The 18,648-nt window shown below is 47.4% G+C and overlaps 1 protein-coding gene across 1 annotated transcript in view; it reads right to left on the bottom strand.

The window, feature by feature from the left end:
* The window catches only part of CPXM2 (carboxypeptidase X (M14 family), member 2), a 147,380-nt gene that overhangs the window by 34,008 nt on the left and 94,724 nt on the right, over positions 1–18,648 (bottom strand). Inside the window, exons 6-7 of the mRNA XM_011930212.1 lie at positions 17,950–18,100; positions 942–1,030 (exon numbers count right to left, since the gene is read on the bottom strand). Of these exons, the coding sequence (XP_011785602.1) occupies positions 942–1,030; positions 17,950–18,100 (240 nt within the window). The remainder of the gene's footprint in view (positions 1–941; positions 1,031–17,949; positions 18,101–18,648) is intronic.

Here is an 18,648-nt window from a genome sequence, read left to right as displayed (position 1 = left end):
TCATTTGCCAGCTCCTCCCCATGCTTTCTAGCACCTGCTGGGGGTGGGCGCAGAACAGTATTTCATAGGCATGGCACTTAGCGTAGGTACTGCCTTTTTAGCTTGTCCTAATAAACACACTGTCCCTTCCCCCTTGTGCACTCAGTATATAAATGCTGTCAAAAGCTCAGAACTATTGGGTTTCTATAATTAAATCTGGGGAAAAATCTCATCTGGGATTGTCTTTTCTTTCTAACAATACTAAGAGCTATGGAGCTATCAACCAGTAGTTCTGAAACCTGGCTGGACAGCAGAATCACAAAAAGAGGATTTAAAAGTCTGGATCCCCAGGATCCTGTCTCCTAAGGATTCTACTTTAATTGGCCTGAGATGGGGCTGAATTATCACTAGCTTTACAAATTTCCCCAGGTGATTCCAATATGCAACCAAGATTGAAACTCTGAGAATCTGAATAATACGGGGTAGTGCTATAGTCTCTCCGTGCTGTTTTCCCATCTGCAAATAACAATAACAACAGTCCCTACCCTTCTAGAGCTATTAGGACTAAACACAGTCATGTACATAAGTTGGTCCTATGTGAATATTTTCCACTATTATTATCATGTTATCCTAGATCCTTTTTCTTCTTCAACTCTGCATCTGACCAACATCCTTCAATAGCACTCAAAACCACAATAATTCTTAAGATCTACAGTATTAACTGAGAAGAACCTGGATTCAAATTGTGTTTCAACAATCTGCCAGCCAGGAAGCCTTCCTCTGGTCACCTGAACCCCAAATCTTGAAATGACAAGCATTTAATGTGTCTTCAGCACATCAAATGATCATTCAGATCCTTAATCATCAACTTCTGGAAAAAAAAATTTAAGCGCTTATGGACACATAATATGTTGCATTTTTTGACGAATTCCTGGCATGAGGCTTTGTGATCTGGGTCTTACCTGGCGCATTTCCTTATAGTTGTGGTGTTTAAAATCCAGGTCATCAGTGGTGGTCATCTCGTTCCGGCGGTGATAATAGTTATTAGGATCTAGGGACAGAAACATGATTTTGAATTCACTCCCATCCTTCTATCTCCCATGGCATCTCTGTTAGAGACACATGGGGACTGCAGGCACAGTGCAGTCCAATCTCTAGCTTCTAAGGTTGGTTCAGAGATGAGAAAATCAAACTGCAGGAAGCAACTTAGGCATCTGAATTACCCAGTGGTTAAGAGTGTGGAGCCAGAATACCTGGGTTCAAATCGCCGCTCTTCTACTTACATGCCGTGTAAGTATGTAAGTGGGAAAGTTACTTGCACAGTGTTTGACTTGGTTTTTTACCCATAAACAAGAAAAAGAATGGTACCTCTCTCCATGGTTTATTGTTAGCATAGATGGGACAAATCTATGTACTGAGCAAGCTGTCAGCACTACATAAATAAATGAATGAATATCAAGACTCCACACATATGCATGGAGACTTCTGGAAGGATGTGGACCCTATAAGCCTCTTACCCAGCATTCATTCCCCTTCCTTCCTTCCTAAAAAAAGCCCTATGTTTGGGAATCCCCTTTTCCCACGTCTAGGAAGATCTCAAGTCCCCAGCTCCAGGGCTCCAACATGACTGGCCAATCAGAACACAGCATCTACTGGCCACTGTCATTGATCCAGATTGAAGGGAAGGACTTGATTGACACAGAGGAGGATTGAGTAACAATCTCTCCCCAGCAGTAAGAATGCAGAAGCACGTTGCCCACTCGCTACTATGGCCATCTGACCTCAAGAAGAACTAGCCTCAGGATGACTTCCGTGGTGTAGATGACCCACAGTAGAAGTCAGAGAACTCCAGTAACACTAAGAGCAACTGAATCAACCAACCCCAGAGCCCAACCTTGGACAAGATAAAGACCCACCTTTGCAGCTAAGCCAGTGGGAACTGGGGTTTCTGCTGTGGGAGCTGAAGCACCCTAGCGGATATAATCAGAATGTGTTAACAGAGCTGACCTTTGGGGACTGGGATTCGGGGGTCAGGGAGGCAATGTCTGCTCCTCACTTGATTCCCTTCCATATAAATTGACTCCCTCTCTGCATTCCTGTAAGTGTGTATAGTTTATATAATTACAAAAACCAAGAACACAGAGAAGAGAGGATAGGACAGGGAAGAGCAAGAGCAAGAAGGAGGGCAGCCGTGAATGGACCACTCCATCTGCCTTGAGGTCCCCCAGTCAGCCTGGTGACATCTCCGTCAAGAAGATGACACTGGAAATGTGGTGCATTTCCTGCTCTGTTCAGTGCTCCCTCCAACGCAGAGAACCCACAGCCCTAGAAACCGTGTGAGCAATGTGGGAACCATGCAGCTGTCTGTTTAACCCAGTGGCTCCCGGGGCCACTCTAGAGGCAGTGAGGGCAGTGGGGGGATGAGCACTCTGTGGTATGTGGAGGAGCGAGGCCAGATCTATGCCACCAACTGTGGTCCACAGACCAGTAGCATTGGCTGTTCGCTAGATCCAGCCCTGATCTACTGAATTAGAAACCACACTGCAACAGGATCCCAGCTGGCTCTGTAGACATTCACAGTTTGAGAATACTCAGCACGTGTTACATACATCTGCCATTAACTGAGCCAGCCCTGTGCCTGCATCCCCACAGCCACAGGTCACAAGCGCCATACCCAAAAAGATCAAGGTTCACTTAAAGACTGGCTCCACCCTTGAGAACAGAGGCCACTTGCAACAAGTTAAAAATCACATATAGACTCAAGCACTGAAAATACAGCTTTAATATTCACAAACGGTTTTCCAGTCATGCAATTACAAACAAATAACTGTTATGGGAAGGGAAATAACGTGGGAGTACAACTGGCATTTTGTCCAGACAAGAAAGCAAAGCCACTCAGGCTTAACCAGATGCCTCAGTGATTTATTTCTCAAGCCCTTTCCTTTTGGGAGTGGAGGCTGACCACGCCTCGGGCAAGCTGCCTTCCCTTGATTTCCAAACCTGCCAGTTTCAAAACAAAGGTAAAACATGTATTTTGCATTCATTTACACCTAACTTACTCGCAGGCTGTTATCTAAGAGCTATTCAACACGCCCTAAACCTCGGTGGGTGGGGGCGGGGGGGGGCGTCTTTTCAAAGGACTTTAAAGCCCCTTTTGTTTTGGAACACAAATTATGCCTTCAAGGTTCTCAAAAAGGATTGAAGAAAAACTGAGAGCCCTAAATACAAAAGAGCTCTGTGTTTGGCAACATTCTTCCTTCCTCAAGGCTAATCGGGCTTCTGAAAGGTATGGGTACCTTTTCCAGGAACTGTCTCAGAACTTCACAACTTTCAGTCACCCACGTTTTGAACAAATACTCCCTTATTTGTCCATTTATTCTGATTGGGCAAAGTTTTATTGAGACCCTCCCTATTAGGAGCCCAGCACTTAGGTAAGCGATGACTGAGGACTGAGCCCAGAGTCGATAGACAGAGCCAGTTAGTCATCTAAACCAGCTATCCCCGGCTTCCTTCTGTGGACAAGAGAAGCCCTTCCTCCTGTCAGAGTTGTTTGAACCAGAGCGACTCCATCTTGAATAGGAGCTGTGGAAAATGAGGCTGAGACCTGCTGGGCTGCATTCCCAGTAAGTTAGGTGTTCTAAGTCACAGGATGAGATAGGAGGCTGGCACAAGGAACAGGTCATAAAGACCTCGCTTATATAAAACCGGTTGCAGTAAAGAAGTCAGAAAAACCCATCAAAACCAAGATGGCAACAAGAGTGACCTCTGGTGGTCCTCAGTGCTCATTATACACTAATTATAATGCATTAGCATGCTAAAGGCACTCCCACCAGCTCCATGACAGTTTACAGATGCTATGGTAAGATCAGGAAGTTACCCTATATGGTCTAAAAATGGATGGACCATCAGTTCCAGGAATTGCTCCCTCTTTCCCAGAAAACTCATTAATAACGCACCCCTTGTTTAGCGTGTAATCAAGAAGTAACAATAAATAGAAGCAGCTGAGTGGCCCAGGCTGCTGTTCTGCCTATGAAGTAGCCATTCTTTCTTCCTTTACTTTCTTAATAAACTTGCTTTCACTTTACTCTATGGATTCATCTCGAATTCTTTCTTGCGTGAGGCCCCGGAACCCTCTCCTGGGGTCTGGATTGGGACCCCTTTCCGGTAACACTCATGTGGGGAATCTATTCCAGGTGCTTCAGACATGCAAGTGTGGGCCTGTGACTCAGGAACACACTTCCTTCCTTCAGCTGGGCACTGGCTCAGAGATGATCCCAGGATCCAAGCCAGACCAATCAGATGACTTTTCTCACAGAGCTTGCAGGAGCACAGACCCTTCTGCTGGAGCCCTCAGAGGGCAGGATGTGAGTGGGAGGTGTTTGTGGCCAACCTGCCAGTCTGCAAGTTAGTGACAGGGGGAGCCCCGACCTCCACACGAAGGCCCTGAAATGCTAGATCTATTCTTGCCTGAAGCCAAAGTCAGACCTGCCCCTGGAATTTTCGCTTATGTGAGCCCGAATTTCTTTACATTTTTCTTAACCTAATTTGAGTAGGGCTTCTGACCTTTGAAACAGAAATTCAGGCTGATCCAGTCTATGGGGGCTTTATCCTCACAGAGGGAGCTTTGATCCCTTCCTGTGGTTACTTCCATACCTCCTGTGTATGGAAAACCAGCTGATTCGTCTGCAACACCTTAGTTACGGGGATCAACAGACTCCAGGAGTGGAGCCTGAAACGCTCTTTCCAACCTTACTTTCCTTATTAAACTACTCAAGCATTCTGCTCTGTCCAAATTGGTCTACTAATCCTGCCCTATTATGGGCTGAATTGTGCTCCCCCAACCAAAGAAAAACTATGTTGGAGTCCTCACCCCCAGTGCTTGAGAGTGACCTTGCTTGGAGATGGGGTTTTTACTAAGGCTTTTGAGTTCAAGTAAAGTCATTAGGTGACGCCTCATCTGATAGGGAGATTTGAATACGGACACACACAGGGGGAACGCCAGGTGAGCGAAGGCAGAGGCTGTGGTGATGCACTTAGAAGTCGAGGGATGTCAAAGGCTCACATCAGACCACCTACAGCTCTGAGAGCGGCCTGGAGCGGACTCTCCCTGCAGCTCTGAGAGCGGCCTGGAGCGGACTCTCCCTGCAGCTCTGCGAGCGGCCTGGAGCGGACTCTCCCTGCAGCTCTGCGAGCGGCCTGGAGCGGACTCTCCCTGCAGCTCTGAGAGAGGCCTGGAGCGGACTCTCCCTGCAGCTCTGAGAGAGGCCTGGAGCGGACTCTCCCTGCAGCTCTGAGAGGCCTGGAACAGACTCTCCCTGACAGCCCCAGAAGGAACCAGTCCTGTCAACACTTCACTCTTGGCTTCTGGCCTCCAGAACTGTGGCAGGATAAGTTATTCTAAGCCACCAGTTTGGGGCACCTGGTTATACCAGCCCTAGGAAGCTACCACCTGCCCTAAACATCTCTGTCTCCTCACCCCCGAGTCCTCCTGTGGTTTTCTTTTGATTCCTCTGAGACCAGCACAAAGTGTCTGCTACCCTGTAGGGCCTTCTGGTCACCCTCATCTCAGTCATTTCTTACTCCTCAGACATGGTCATAAAATACATCCCTCAATCACCTGGACTACCCTTCACCTCCTTTCAATAATCTATTCTCAGATATCCCTGACATAAATTCATGGGAGCCCTCCGGAGACTAAGAGCTCACACCCTCACGAAGCAGCCTCTCGCGCTATTTTCAGCCCTAATTGCTAGGAAGGTCCTCCTTTATCAAGCTGAAGTCTACCTGCTGATCTTAACTCATTCCTCTTCAGCTAGGATGACTAAGCCTTCTCCCTTTCATGTATGATGGAGGCAGGAGAATAGGGCCTGAAAGAAGGAAACATAAGGCCAATTCATGCTGACTTCCTAAAACTAAATCAAATGGAAACAATTTAGCTATGACAGGAAATACCCTTTCCATTTACAGAGGGCATACACCAAGTAAATGACCTTGTAACTTTACTTCATCCTCTTCATTTACATAGGGTATACATAAAACCTATGGAAACCTCTAGAAAATTCTGTAACGGGGCTCTTGAGCCCCCATGCTCAGGCCCACCCCCACCCTGTGGTGCGTACTTTCATTTTCATTTTCAATACATCTCTGCTTTTGTTGCTTCATTCTTTCCTTGCTTTGTTTATGCATTTTGTCCAATTCTTTATTCAAGATGCCAAGAACCTGGACACCCTCCATCAGTTACATGACGGTCCTACAGATTTGGAGGAAATGTAGCCTATTTTCCCCTAAGTTGTCTCTGTTCCTGCCTAAACATCCCTATTCCCTGCATAGCCCTCACGATGATTTCCAGGGCTCTCACTGCCCTGGTTTCCTCCTCTGAACACACTCTATTTTATCTGTCGCTTCCCCAACCTATAGTACATGGGACTCTGACATGTGGCCTAACAACAAAGCAACCAACTTGTCCCAGTTTTTCCCAGGACTGTCCTGGTTTTAAACAGGAAGCATCATGTCGTTGGAACCCCTCAGTCCCTGGCAGCCTGGGTTGGTTGGTCACCCCCTCCAACCAGCTCAAGCAACTTTGGCTCGATATCTCCTTTCCTGTGACAACTTAATTACATGGCTTAAATCACTTTAGCTTTTTAAGGATCACAGCTCTGACTCGGCAAATGCATGCCTGCAGATGTCTTCTAGTTAAAAATTTAATTATTAATTGATCAGCCTGTTATTTTGCTGTCTTAATGACCACAGTATATGAGAAAGCAATCTCATGATCCCATCTTAGGCTAGATATGACCTACATTTGGCCAATGCCCATTGATTGATGCAGATATAGCTTTAATCTTGAAGCAAAAAGCTTTTACTGACTTCATCCTATTGTTCACTGAACTCTGCTACATGCCCAGCACTGTGTGAGATGCTGGAGAAATAAGCATGAAAGATACAAGGGCCCCAACGATGAGGGGCTCACTCAAGGCTCATGGAAGGAGTACACGCATCCGCAGATGGAGATGGACGTGTGGCAAAGGCTGCGCTCCTCTTCATCTTCTGTTTCGGGAAGCACATGTGTGAGAGAGAACAAGAGACGGGGGCCCTGCTTCCAGCTGCCTTCCCTGAAACACGAGGCCTAAGCTCTGCGGCATCAGGCAGCTCAATCTCTGACCCCATACCTGACAGCAAACAATTGGACATTCCCAGGACCCTATGCACATCCACAGGTTGTTCAGAAGTGAGAAATAAAAATAAAATGCTAAGCCCGCAACTGACTAAATGGACCACTTCTTGGCCAAGAGAATCCCAGAGAAACCTTGGAAGCTGAGTTCACAGCTACAACGGATAGAGATGGGACACTCCTCATTATACCCCATTCCTCACTGCCAGTCATTAGGCTTTCTACCCTATGGGCTAAACAGAAACCAGTCCTTTCAAAAGACAAGATCCTTCCCAGGCACAGCTTATCTTCCCAAGCACCAAAAAAAGACAAGATCCTTCACCCCTCCCTGAGACATTGCCTCCTCTATTCCCTTTTTCTTCAAATGTTCACCTATCTTATGTCAAATGTAGATTTACCGGGCACTAAAATCTCTCAAGGATGTCATCATTTGCCTCAGTGCCAACCTGCCCCTCTTCTTGTAAGGAAAATGTATAAATACTAAATCTCTTTAGAACCTCTGGAAAAAACAGCCACAGATGCTTCTGTGACTTGTGTTTCTCTGGGGCACACCCTCAGTTGGCTCAAAAAACCGTGGTGATTTGAGACTCAGGCCACAATCCCTCAGAGGAGGAGGAAGGAAGAGGAGGCTGGCTGAGGTTTGAGTGTCAGTGGTAGAAGGCCTGGGCTCTGAGGTGGCTACAGCCAGTTCCCCATGCAGCTGGGCTGTGAGCCATGTTGGGAACTAGATGTCAGTGCAGACAGAGATGGAAAAGGGACACAATTGGAAGAGGAGATCTAGGAAAGGTGGAAGGAAGCCCCAGGTGGGCCTGGCAGCATCAGAACCCATCTCACCCTCTGCTGGTACCAGCACCCGCACCAGCCACAGCTCAGGGCTCCTGAGCCCCAAACCAAGCACCTGCTCACTACATGAGACTTCTTCTTTCTTTCTTTTTTTTTTTGAGATGGAGTTTTGCTCTTGTCACCCAGGCTAGAGTGCAGAGGTGCAATCTCAGCTCACTGCAACCTCCTGAGTACTGGGATTACAGGCACCTGCCACCATGCCCAGCTAATTTTTGTATTTTTAGTAGAGGTAGGGTTTCGCCATGTTGGCCAGGCTGGTCTTGGACTCCTGACCTCAGGTGATTTGTACATGGGACTATTCTTAAAAGAATAGTAAGAATCCCAGATCAAGTCCCATTACTGGGACTTCAAAGGGACCAAGATTCTTGGGCTGCTGTGCTTGCTGTTTTCTGCCTTCTGGTTGGGACCTTGACTGAAATGAGTAGGTGCTTGACTGGGGAAAAGAGGTTCCTTTTTTGGGAAGGCAACTCACCTGCAACCTAGAAGCCTGGGCTCAGGATACCTGTGAATGCTCCATCCAGACTGGCAGACCCACAGGGACAACAAATTCCAGGTTACCCAGGGATGGCGGAGAGAACTGGGGAGGAATTACTCTGGATTTGTAGCCCCCATTTTTCTAAGAGATGGTTTAATTATTTTTTTCTCTCTCTTCTTTTCTTATTCCCCCAGTTCCCCACTTCCTACTTAGCCCTTTAGAAATGCAAATACAGTCCGAGAGTGGTGGCTCATGCCTGTAATCCTAGCACTCTGGGAGGCTGAGGTGGGTGGATCACCTGAGGTAAGGAGTTCAAGACCAGCCTGGCCAACATGGTGAAACCCTGGTCTCCACTAAAAATACAAAAATTAGCTGGGAGTGGTGGCACACACCTGTGATCCTAGCTACTCAGGAGGCTGAGGCAGGAGAATCACTTGAACCCCAGAGGTAGAAGTTGCAGTGAGCTGAGATTGTGCCACTGCACTCCAGCCTGGGCGACAGAGCAAGACTCCATCTCAAAAACAAAGAAAGAAAGAAAAGAAAGGAAGGAAGGAAGGAAGGAAGGAAGGAAGGAAGGAAGGAAGGAAGGAAGAAAAGAAAAAGGAATGCAGATACAGCCTTTTACCTCCCCCTTCACTAGCCTCTCCCTACTGGGCAAGTTCTTTTAATTATCTGCTCCAAAACAAGTCTGGAGAGTTACAAGTGGATTTATAAAGCAAAGCAAGCCCGACATGAAACTTTCCCCCTCCAGGAGGTTGCCTGCCCATGAAGGTGCCAGCAGTCACCAGCCCGACCAACCAGTAGGGAAGGCATCAGAGCTAGCATGGACCCTTCACCATTGCTTGTTCCCTCCCCTGACTTTTAAAAGTGCCCACTTTCTGCTCGGAAAGTGAAGTGGCACATTTAAAGACAAGACGCCTCTTCCCCTAACCTGGCATCAGAATAAACCACTTTCTTTATACCAGACCTCACTCTTGTTAATTGGACTCTGCATGCGGTGAGAGCAGTGAACCTGCTGTTCAGTTTCAGGTTCAGGGAGGTTTTAGGGGGCGATGACAAAGTTTTGAAACTAGAGAGACCTGGGGCTTGCACAACATTATGAATACACTAAATATCACCAAAGGGTACCCTTTAAAAGGCTTAGTGTATATTATATGAATTTCACCTTGATTAAAAAAAAAAAAAAAAAGATCCCTAGCCCCCAAAGTGCTCTCCGAGGACTGAGGACACCGGAGGTGCTAGGTCACAGGAGATTTTTCTTTACCTGGTACAACACCAGCCTCCCACCCAAGGAACAGCTGCCACGGTGGCCTTGCGACCTCCCTAAGCCCCAACATGCTCAGCAGACCCCTGAACACACATGGCCTGGCTCCACATGTGAGCTGAGCACGAAACCCCTCCCCCTCCCACAAAGAGCTGGCTGTCTGATGCAGTCACCTTTGTCCAGACCCCACTGACTGCTCTGATGACAAAGTAATTCCTACAGAGCAAGGCCAAGAGAGACCCAGGAGCTGCAGACTCCCAGGCACAGCCTCACCTGATCCTGGGTCATCACTGTCAGCAAGAGCATCAAATCTGTTGCCCCACAGGGCCCCTCAGAGGTGGCAGCACATCCTCTGTGCTTATTCGCTCACTTCCACCCCGTTTCCTATGTCCCCATTGCACGGCTTCTCTGCTGTGGGAGAGGGAGTCCAGGAAACTCTCTGGTTCCTTGGCAGATGCTGCTGTGCTGACAGCCCTGGGCCAATTTGCAGCTTGACTGGCAGGGAAGCTGTCGGGAAAGACAGTTTTCAAGAGTGTGACTGTTTTAACAGTTTCCCAAGATCATCAACATTGGGCAGCTGGACCATGAAGAGAAATCTCACATTTATTTAAACTTGATAATGTTAGAGAGAAATGCTTGTTCCTTGGTGCCGAAAAGAAGAACCAGCGCTCAAAGAATCTTCCCAGCAAGGCAATTTTACTTCTATGGAAGGGTGCAATGTGCAGATGGAGCAATGGTGAGAGCAGCCTGAACAAGGGAGGGGAAAGGGTTCTTATTCCTGACGCAGGGAGCCCCTGCTGCTGTGCTATTCTGCTATTGGCTAGGGTTGGACCGCACAGTCTGAGCTGATTCCAACTGGCTATTTTAGAGAGCAGGGGTGTGAGCCAGAGTGGCGTGGTGAGTAGTTTGGCGAGAACGGTGGTTACAGAACAGGTGACTCAGGATAATTCAGGTCAGAGCAGGTGACCAGGGGTGACTCAGGACGGAGCAGGTGACCAGGGGAACTGATGTGAACTACTGATTAGAACCGGTGGAAAAGGTTGTTTACTGAAACTAGGGGTGAGGGGGCAAAGAGAACCAGGAAGTTAAACTTTAAAATGGAGAACAAAGAATAAGAGAGTTGAACATCCTGACATACTGGTTCTTTGAAGAGAAACTTGGAGTTCACTATATTTGACAGTAAGGGGAAGCTGCCTTCTGCTGCTGGGAGGACAGGCTGCAGCCAGCAAGGGCCGATCCCACCTCAGCTGAGAAGGATTCACCAGGAATAAAGGCGTCTCACGGGTACAGGCAGGTCTCCCGCATTGTGCCAGGCGAGATGGGGGCAGCAAGTGTATCTATCTTATCTCAGATTCCCAAGCATCTGCCTCAGCAGGCACCCCATACGTATTTAATATGTGAATGAGTGAGTGAGTAAATGAAAAAATGGATGGGTGGACATTCTAGTCAAGTTATTTGGGAAAGGCCAATTATGAAGAAGATGCACATTCTAGGGCATATGAGGTCTCTAACAGGTCATCGCACCTGAAGCTGCGATGCTATCACCCTATTACCATGGCAGAACAGAGAATGGAAGGTAGGGTGGGAGTTAAAATTAAAGCCACATCGTCAGGGGTGAGGACAGTCACGAGGGTGTGCCATCTTTGAGTCTGAGTATCAGTTTCCTGGGGCTACCATAACAAAGCACACCACACTCCAGGTGGCTTAAAACAGCAGAAATGAGGGCCAGGCGTGGTGGCTCATGCCTGTAATCCCAGCACTTTGGGAGGCAGAGGCAGTAGATCATCTGAGGTTGGGAGTTCGAGACCAGCCTGACCAACATGGAGAAACCCCATCTCTACTATAAAAACTACAAAATTAGCCAGGTGTGGTGGTGCATGCCTATAATGCCAGCTACTCAGAAAGGCTGAGGCAGGAGAATCGCTTGAACCCAGGAGGCGGGGGCTTCAGTGAGCCAAGATCGTGCCACTGCACTCCAGCCTGGGAACAGCAGAAATGGACTCTCTCTCGGTTCTGAAGGATACAGCTTCAAGGCATCAGCAGGGCCAGGGTCTCTCTAAAAGCTCTAGGGGAGGATCCTTCTCTGCGTCTTCCAATGTCCGTTGACTGTCTGCAACCCTTGGCTTACAGCCGCATCACTCCGGTCTCCACATCTGATGTCACGTGGCATTCTCCCTCTGTGCCTCTGTATGTCTGTTTTCTCTTCTTAAGGACACCAGTCATTGGATTAAGGGCCCACCCTCATCCAGTATGATCTCTTGATTGATAACATTTTTAAAGACCCTGTTTCTAAATAAGATCACATACAAGGTTCTAGGGGGACCTCCCCTTGACTGATTATATCTGCAAGGACCCTGTTGTTAAATAAGATCACACTGGAGGTTCTGAGGGGGACGTGAATTCTGAGGACACTATTCAGCCTGGTGCAGTCAGTCGTGGCGAGCCCTGAACAAATGTCCACTACGAGAGGCTGTCCTTCCGAACTGAGCTGCTTCTGTACAGTGAGCAGTGGGCTTCTTGCTGCACAGCTGAACCCAGGCCCAGAGTTTGAGACAGGCCAGGAGAGAAATCTGTGGTTCCCCATGTGACCTGTTATTTCAAACTCAAATCCCAGAGTACTTTGCACAGGGAGAGGCCTTGGCATTCTTGTTGTTGGGAAAGTAATGATTTAGCACCATTAGCGAGTCACAGCACAGAAAACAAAACCAGGACAGAGATAATGGGGAGGAAGTATCTTCTCACATCCACTCACCACCTATGGGATCTGGTGACCTCAGAAATGAGGCAGCCACAGAACAAAATAGCCAAACCTCGGGCAGGGCAAGGATGAAGAAGGGAAAATTGGGAAAAATAAAGCATATTGAGCACTAACCATGCACTGGTGCTCTACAAGCACAGTCATTTAGTCTTCACAGAGTCCCGGATCAGGAATGGAGGGGCTGCTGGAAACTTACAGTCAAAACAAGAGCAGCCTCTTCTGCTTCCTAGGGGAGTAGCAGAGCTCTTCTCACGGAACTCATGGTTTTGAAAGGCAAGGCGCCAGCTAGCCAGGATGGAAGAAGGTCTCTATCAAAAGAAAAACCCAGACATTCCGCCCACCACCCCAGCCCAGAAGCCCCAGAGACAGGAAGCCAGGGGACAGCAGAGACAGAGATGGGAAATGAGAAGCAGAGACAGATAGGAAAGATCTCCCCAGGGAGAGCACAGTTCTGACGCCAGTGCGGCAGGGCAGCGGGCTAGACCGGGGAGGAAGGCAGTGAGCAACAGGTTGGCTCCCCTTGCTGGGATGACAAGAAAACTCAGGAAGGGAAATGCTGATTGCCTGGGCTGCCCTTGTGTTATCCCCAGACCTTCTGCAATACTCACGCATGCAAATCGGCATCCGTGGAGACTGCTGTTCTAGAACCCAGAGCCACTGGCAGGAAAGACCCAAGGCAGCCCAGAGCAGAGCTGGGCCCCGCAGGCAGAAGACCGGTGGGCAGCCACCCAGAGTCCCCAGAATCCCTAGGGAAGGAGGAGATTTGGGATTTCCCATCGGACTATGAGGAATACTTGTGTTATTTTATTTGAATGTTTTATGAAAGCATGACCACAGAAGTTGAAGGACTCAGCCACACCCCTACAGCGAAGGTATTCCCTCCACTCCATAGGAAAGTAAACCATAGAACATTTGCACAGGCTACCTGAGACCACAGTTGCAGAGGAATAAAAGTGGAATTTGTACCCAGGTCCGAGCTGAGCCAAAGCTCATGACCCTTCTGTCCACCAGGCTTCCCCTGAAAGCAGTGTGAACTCATCTCCTTTTTAAGGCCCCGGCAACCAGAAGGGCTCAGCTGGTACTCAGCAACTCCAAGAAGCTCGTCAATGCCCATCAAAAAGATGTTGATGACATCACCCTCAGCAAAAGGAGGCCTAGAATGAGGAAGCCAATGGCTGCTTCATGCCCTCTAATTCCTATCTTTTCAAGAGCCCAGGACTGGGGCCCAAATGAATGATCAACTCCTTGGCACAAGAGGGTATTCAGACTACAGGCCCGACTTTGCAAACAAAAATGGAAGGGAGCAAAGCAAATCAATTTATGTACAAAGTCTTGCACCCATAGTGATCCAACAGAGCAACAGCCCATCCTTTCTCCAATTTGTTCATCTTGATGGTGGGTGGGGTGACTGGCTGAAACATCATAGCTTAGGAAGACAGGTGGTGACCTTACAATTAAAATAGCTTTTCAATAATTATGAACTAGTGAACATGGGCTGGGAGGATGTACATATTGGGAGGAAGGACGCAGCGTGTCACCTGCTCCTGGCCGACTTGGAGGACTGACTCCAAGGCACTGCTTTTCGGCAGCTCCTCTGTGCTTGAGGGAGTGGCTCCTGTCCACAGATCTCTGTGCCTGTCACTAGGTTATCTGAACCCAAGAACCCTGGACACTTCAGTGCTGTGCAGAGGGAGGACAGTTGCTCAGACCTGGTGGCCAGAAAGACGAGGTAGAATGAGTGACAACTTCCCCCAAAGACACGAAAGCCTCACACATTCATAATAGAAGCTGTTGGGCATTTCCAGGGGCTCAAGCACAGCCACCTCCCTATCTTGAAGGTCATTTCCTACAATGCTGGGTACCAACCCTATAGCCTAGTGGGGTAATCATTTGCAAAGCTCACCTGGTCCTTTTAAGAACCAGGCAGTGTGTAATGCAGTGTTGTTTGCAACAGCAAAATCTCTGAAAACCCATCAAGGCCATGACCATCTGTACAGTCAGCTGGCACAGTTCTTAACTCGCATTTTTTTTATTGTTAAAACTTTATCTTCAGAATTCTCCCCAGGTTCTGATAAGCATAGATATTCAGTGCAAAATGGACTAGTCCATTCAACCTTAGAAAAGAGGACTTTCTTTTACTGTTTTTTATTAATGGCAATCAAATTATTTTTATTTATTTATTTAAGGCTGTGTGTGTGTGTGTGTGTGTGTGTGTGTGTGTGTGTGTGTGTGTGTATCTGAGATAGGGTCTCACTCTGTCACCCAGGCTGGAGTGCAGTGGTGTGTTCTAGGCTCACTGTGACCTCGCCTCCTGGGCTCAGGTGATTCTTGTGCCTCAGCCTCCCAAGTAGCTGGGATTACAGGCGCCCGCCACCATGCTGGGTTAATTTTTGTATTTTTAGTAGAGATGAGGTTTCATCATGTTGGTCAGGCTGGTTTTGAATTGCTGACCTCAAGTGATCCACTTGCCTCAGCCTTGCAAAGTGCTGGGATTACAGTCGTGAGCCACCGTGCCCTGCCAAATTACTTTTAATTGTGGAAAACTACACATAACATAAATGTTACCATCTTGAACATTTTTCCAGTGTATAGTGCAGTAGTGATGAGTACATACACCTTGCTGTGAAACCACCAGCCATCTCCAGAATGTTTTCATCTTGCAAAACTGACAGTCTTTACCCATTCAACAACAACTCTCCATTTTCTTTTACTTTTGAGCTTTAAAAATTCTATTAATAGACCATGGTATATGGTAATTCACTTTTCAGCTCAAAAATTTCTGGAAAAATTATGCATAGAGTCTTAAAAAGCACCAGCACCCTCGTCCGCCCCCACCGGAGAGTTCACAGGAAGACGGTGAGGGAAGAAAGGGACAGAACAAAGGGATACAGAAGCAAAGGTAAATGAATGTTTCATGAGAAAGAGGCCTGGGAAGTGCAGACTTGGAGAGGCTCCATTGAAACCACGAGGTCACCTTGGGTAATCCCTGGCCCTGGCCTCAATAACTTTTACAAAGGAATCTCCCTAGCACCAGGGTGATGAGCAAGACTCGTTTTGCACCCCTGAGCAGCCCCATCCCTGGACATGACCCCATCAGGCGGCATGCATGAACAGCCACTCCCTTCTAAGCAAACTGCTAAGTAACTTCTAGAAAAAAAATAGTCCTCAATATTTGGGGGGTGGAAAATAGAACCATTCTGAGTCCAGACATGAATTCAGATTTCACAGTGTAACCCTGACTTTGTGAGGGTTTAAAGGACCTCCAGGGCCCATCTTCAAACACACACACCAAGAATAACTTCACAGGGAAATATTTATTTCATGAGACTCTTACAGGCTGCCCTTTGTCCTTTGCCAACAACAGATGAATTCCTACCCACAGAGAAAAGCCGCGGGTTACTTTTTCCAGCAAGCAGACCAAGGCTGTGCCGAGCAGAACAGGAGAGCAAGACTCCTGGGCTGGCATCAAGAGGGCCAGAGCCCATAAATGCCTCCCTGAAGATACCTGTGCCCACAGTCGCCCTGTGCTGGAGAGCCTGGCAGGTCCAGGATGCCGGGACTGGTCCTGGGGCAATTCCTGCACCAGCCCACCACAGAAGGAGGCCCACATCCACGATCAGGCAGGCCTTCCACATTCTCTCTGCATCTGCCTTGAAACTGGGCACATTCTTCATACCAGCAATCCTACTTATCATAATCTAATTTCAGGAAATAATTGTGGGCACACGCAAAAGAAGGACAGAGAAATAAGAATGTTCTCTGTGGGGTTGTTTACAGAATCCAGTAATTAGAAACAACTGAACTTCCGACCGTCTGAGGCAGATTGAAAACATGGCATTTTGTCCGTGGGCTAAAGTGGAAGCATCCCAAAGACAGATGGTCTCTAATGCTTTTGATGACATAAAAAAAAATTGCACAATTGAATAAGTACACATAAATATAAAACAAAAAAATATATATGACCAGTGTGAGGGTAAGCAGTTAGGTAGAAAGATCTGTTTTTCTCACCAATATGAGGTTTGGATTGTAAAAATCTGAGGTTGGCTAGCAAGATCATGAATACTATAGGATTGAGAGAAAAACAATTAAATGACCTTCAGTATGCTTTGAAAATACAGGAAATGTAAGTTCATGGAGAGGGGGTTACTACAGAAATAGCCTGAGAGCTGGTACCCTGCCCCAGGCAGTGCTGGGAGGGTCTAGGAGTCCCACAGGTAGCCAGCCCCACACCTCACACTGGGCAGGAGTGGGAAGGCCTCACTGGAGAGTTTGGGGCTTGAGCGACGACTGTGCCCCATGTCCCCATGGCCTGCCTGTGTAGACGGACTGCAGGTGAACAGGAATGTGAAGGTTCCTATAAGCCCCATGAGGTGATGACGCCCTGTAGGGGGTGATCTCAGGCCAGCCGCATTCCCTGGAGATGTGTGTTCAGGATGAAGAGGCTGCGGCCTGCAGGCTTCATCCAGGCACAAGCTTAGAATGCCTGAAAGGCCAGGACAGAGCAGCCTGTCCAGAAAAGACATTACCAAAGATGCAGGTGGCACATGTGAATTAAAACTCCCTTTCTTCAAGCCACCCTGAGGTTACCCCCAAATATCATCATGTGAAAATAAGGCAAGTGGAATACTACCTGAGTAAGCATTTACTCAAAGACACAGGCTTCCAACAGCAGTTACTCCATCAGAAAAAGACTATGTCAATGGTTTAGAATGAACTTCTACCACCTCTTTACCTCACCACCACTACCCAGTGTCATGGGATCTGCCAATGACAAATAAATGTGTTCTCCCAAATTTCTATATAATTTTTTTTTTTTTGCTCACTTCTTAGTGGTAGGTATCGTCTTAAAATTACAGTAGGTAAAACTGCACTTGGCAAGAGACTTCAGTAGCCCTATTGTTCACTGTGCTTCCCAGTGGGCTTATGGGAAATTTTTATTTATTTTCTTTTTGGTTCACCTATGTTTTCTAAATATTCTACAACAGACATGTATTTTTTTTACACAAGAAAACAATTGCTTCATGTATTATTACTTTTTATCTTTTTATTTTTTTGAGACAGGGTCTCACTCCATCACCCAGGCTGGAGTGCAGTGGTGTGATTTCAGCTCACTGCAGCCTCGACCTCCTAGGCTCAAGCAATCCTCCTGCCTCAGCCTCCCAAGTAGTAGGGAATATAGGCTCACTCCACCATGCCTGGGTGATTTTTAGATTTTATTATTTATTTATTTTTATTTTTGTGGAGACAGGGTCTCCCTTTGTGGCCCAGGCTGGTCTTGAACTTCCAGCCTTCCAGCCTCAAGTGATCCTTCCTCCTTAGCCTCCCCAAATGCTGGGATTACAGGCGTGAGCTACTGTGCCTGGACTGCTTAGTTTATTTTTATTTGCCTTGGCTGGGCATCTGTTTTCCATCAGTACTCCTACCCTTCAGGAAGCATGGGATGGGGAGGTTGAACTCACCTGGCAGAGGGCAGCCCAGGATCTCCATTCTCATGCAGATGCTCCCATTATCAAACCAGGACTGTGGGTTTATGCGGATGTAGCGGGCCACCATGGGGATGGGCAGCTCATTGAGAACAGGGATCTCCTTCTCACTGTTTCCTTCAAATATCTATTTATGCTCAAGGAAGAAAAGGAAAATCTTTTAGTGCTTAATTACCAAGAGATAAAAGAGTCAGAATTCACTCATTCAACAAGACCTTATTGAGGAAAACCTAATGTGTGCTAGGCATTGAAGAGAAAAAAAGAAATGAATCAGGCCTGGACCCTGCCCGCAGGAAGCCTCCAACTAGTTGGTATGTGGGGAGGGGGTAATTACATATTGTAGGAAAAATCTATTGGTGTCATGGCAAAGGGACAGCTAGAGAACTTTGGGATTCAGAAGATGGAGAGGACCAGGCAAAGTTTTGGGGAAAAGGGGCTGTTTGAATTGGCATTGAAGGAAAGCTATTTAGATCTGTAGGGATGAGAGGGTATCCAAAGAAAATGAACAATGAGTGCAGAAGTCTAAATATTGGATTCCTAGGCAGAAGAGCAGCTGGTTCACTTGTACAAGGACACAGGACTGTGTGTAGGGGGTAAGAATGAGAAAGAAGATTGAAAAAGGAGGCCACAGTCGGACTAGTCAGACTATGTAAGATATTGGATACCATGCTAGGA

Source organism: Colobus angolensis, unplaced genomic scaffold (assembly GCF_000951035.1).
Source record: "Colobus angolensis palliatus isolate OR3802 unplaced genomic scaffold, Cang.pa_1.0 Scaffold85, whole genome shotgun sequence".
Lineage (NCBI taxonomy): Eukaryota > Metazoa > Chordata > Mammalia > Primates > Cercopithecidae > Colobus > Colobus angolensis.
Note: the sequence above shows the minus strand (reverse complement) of the source record. Positions and strands in the feature narration are given on the sequence as shown.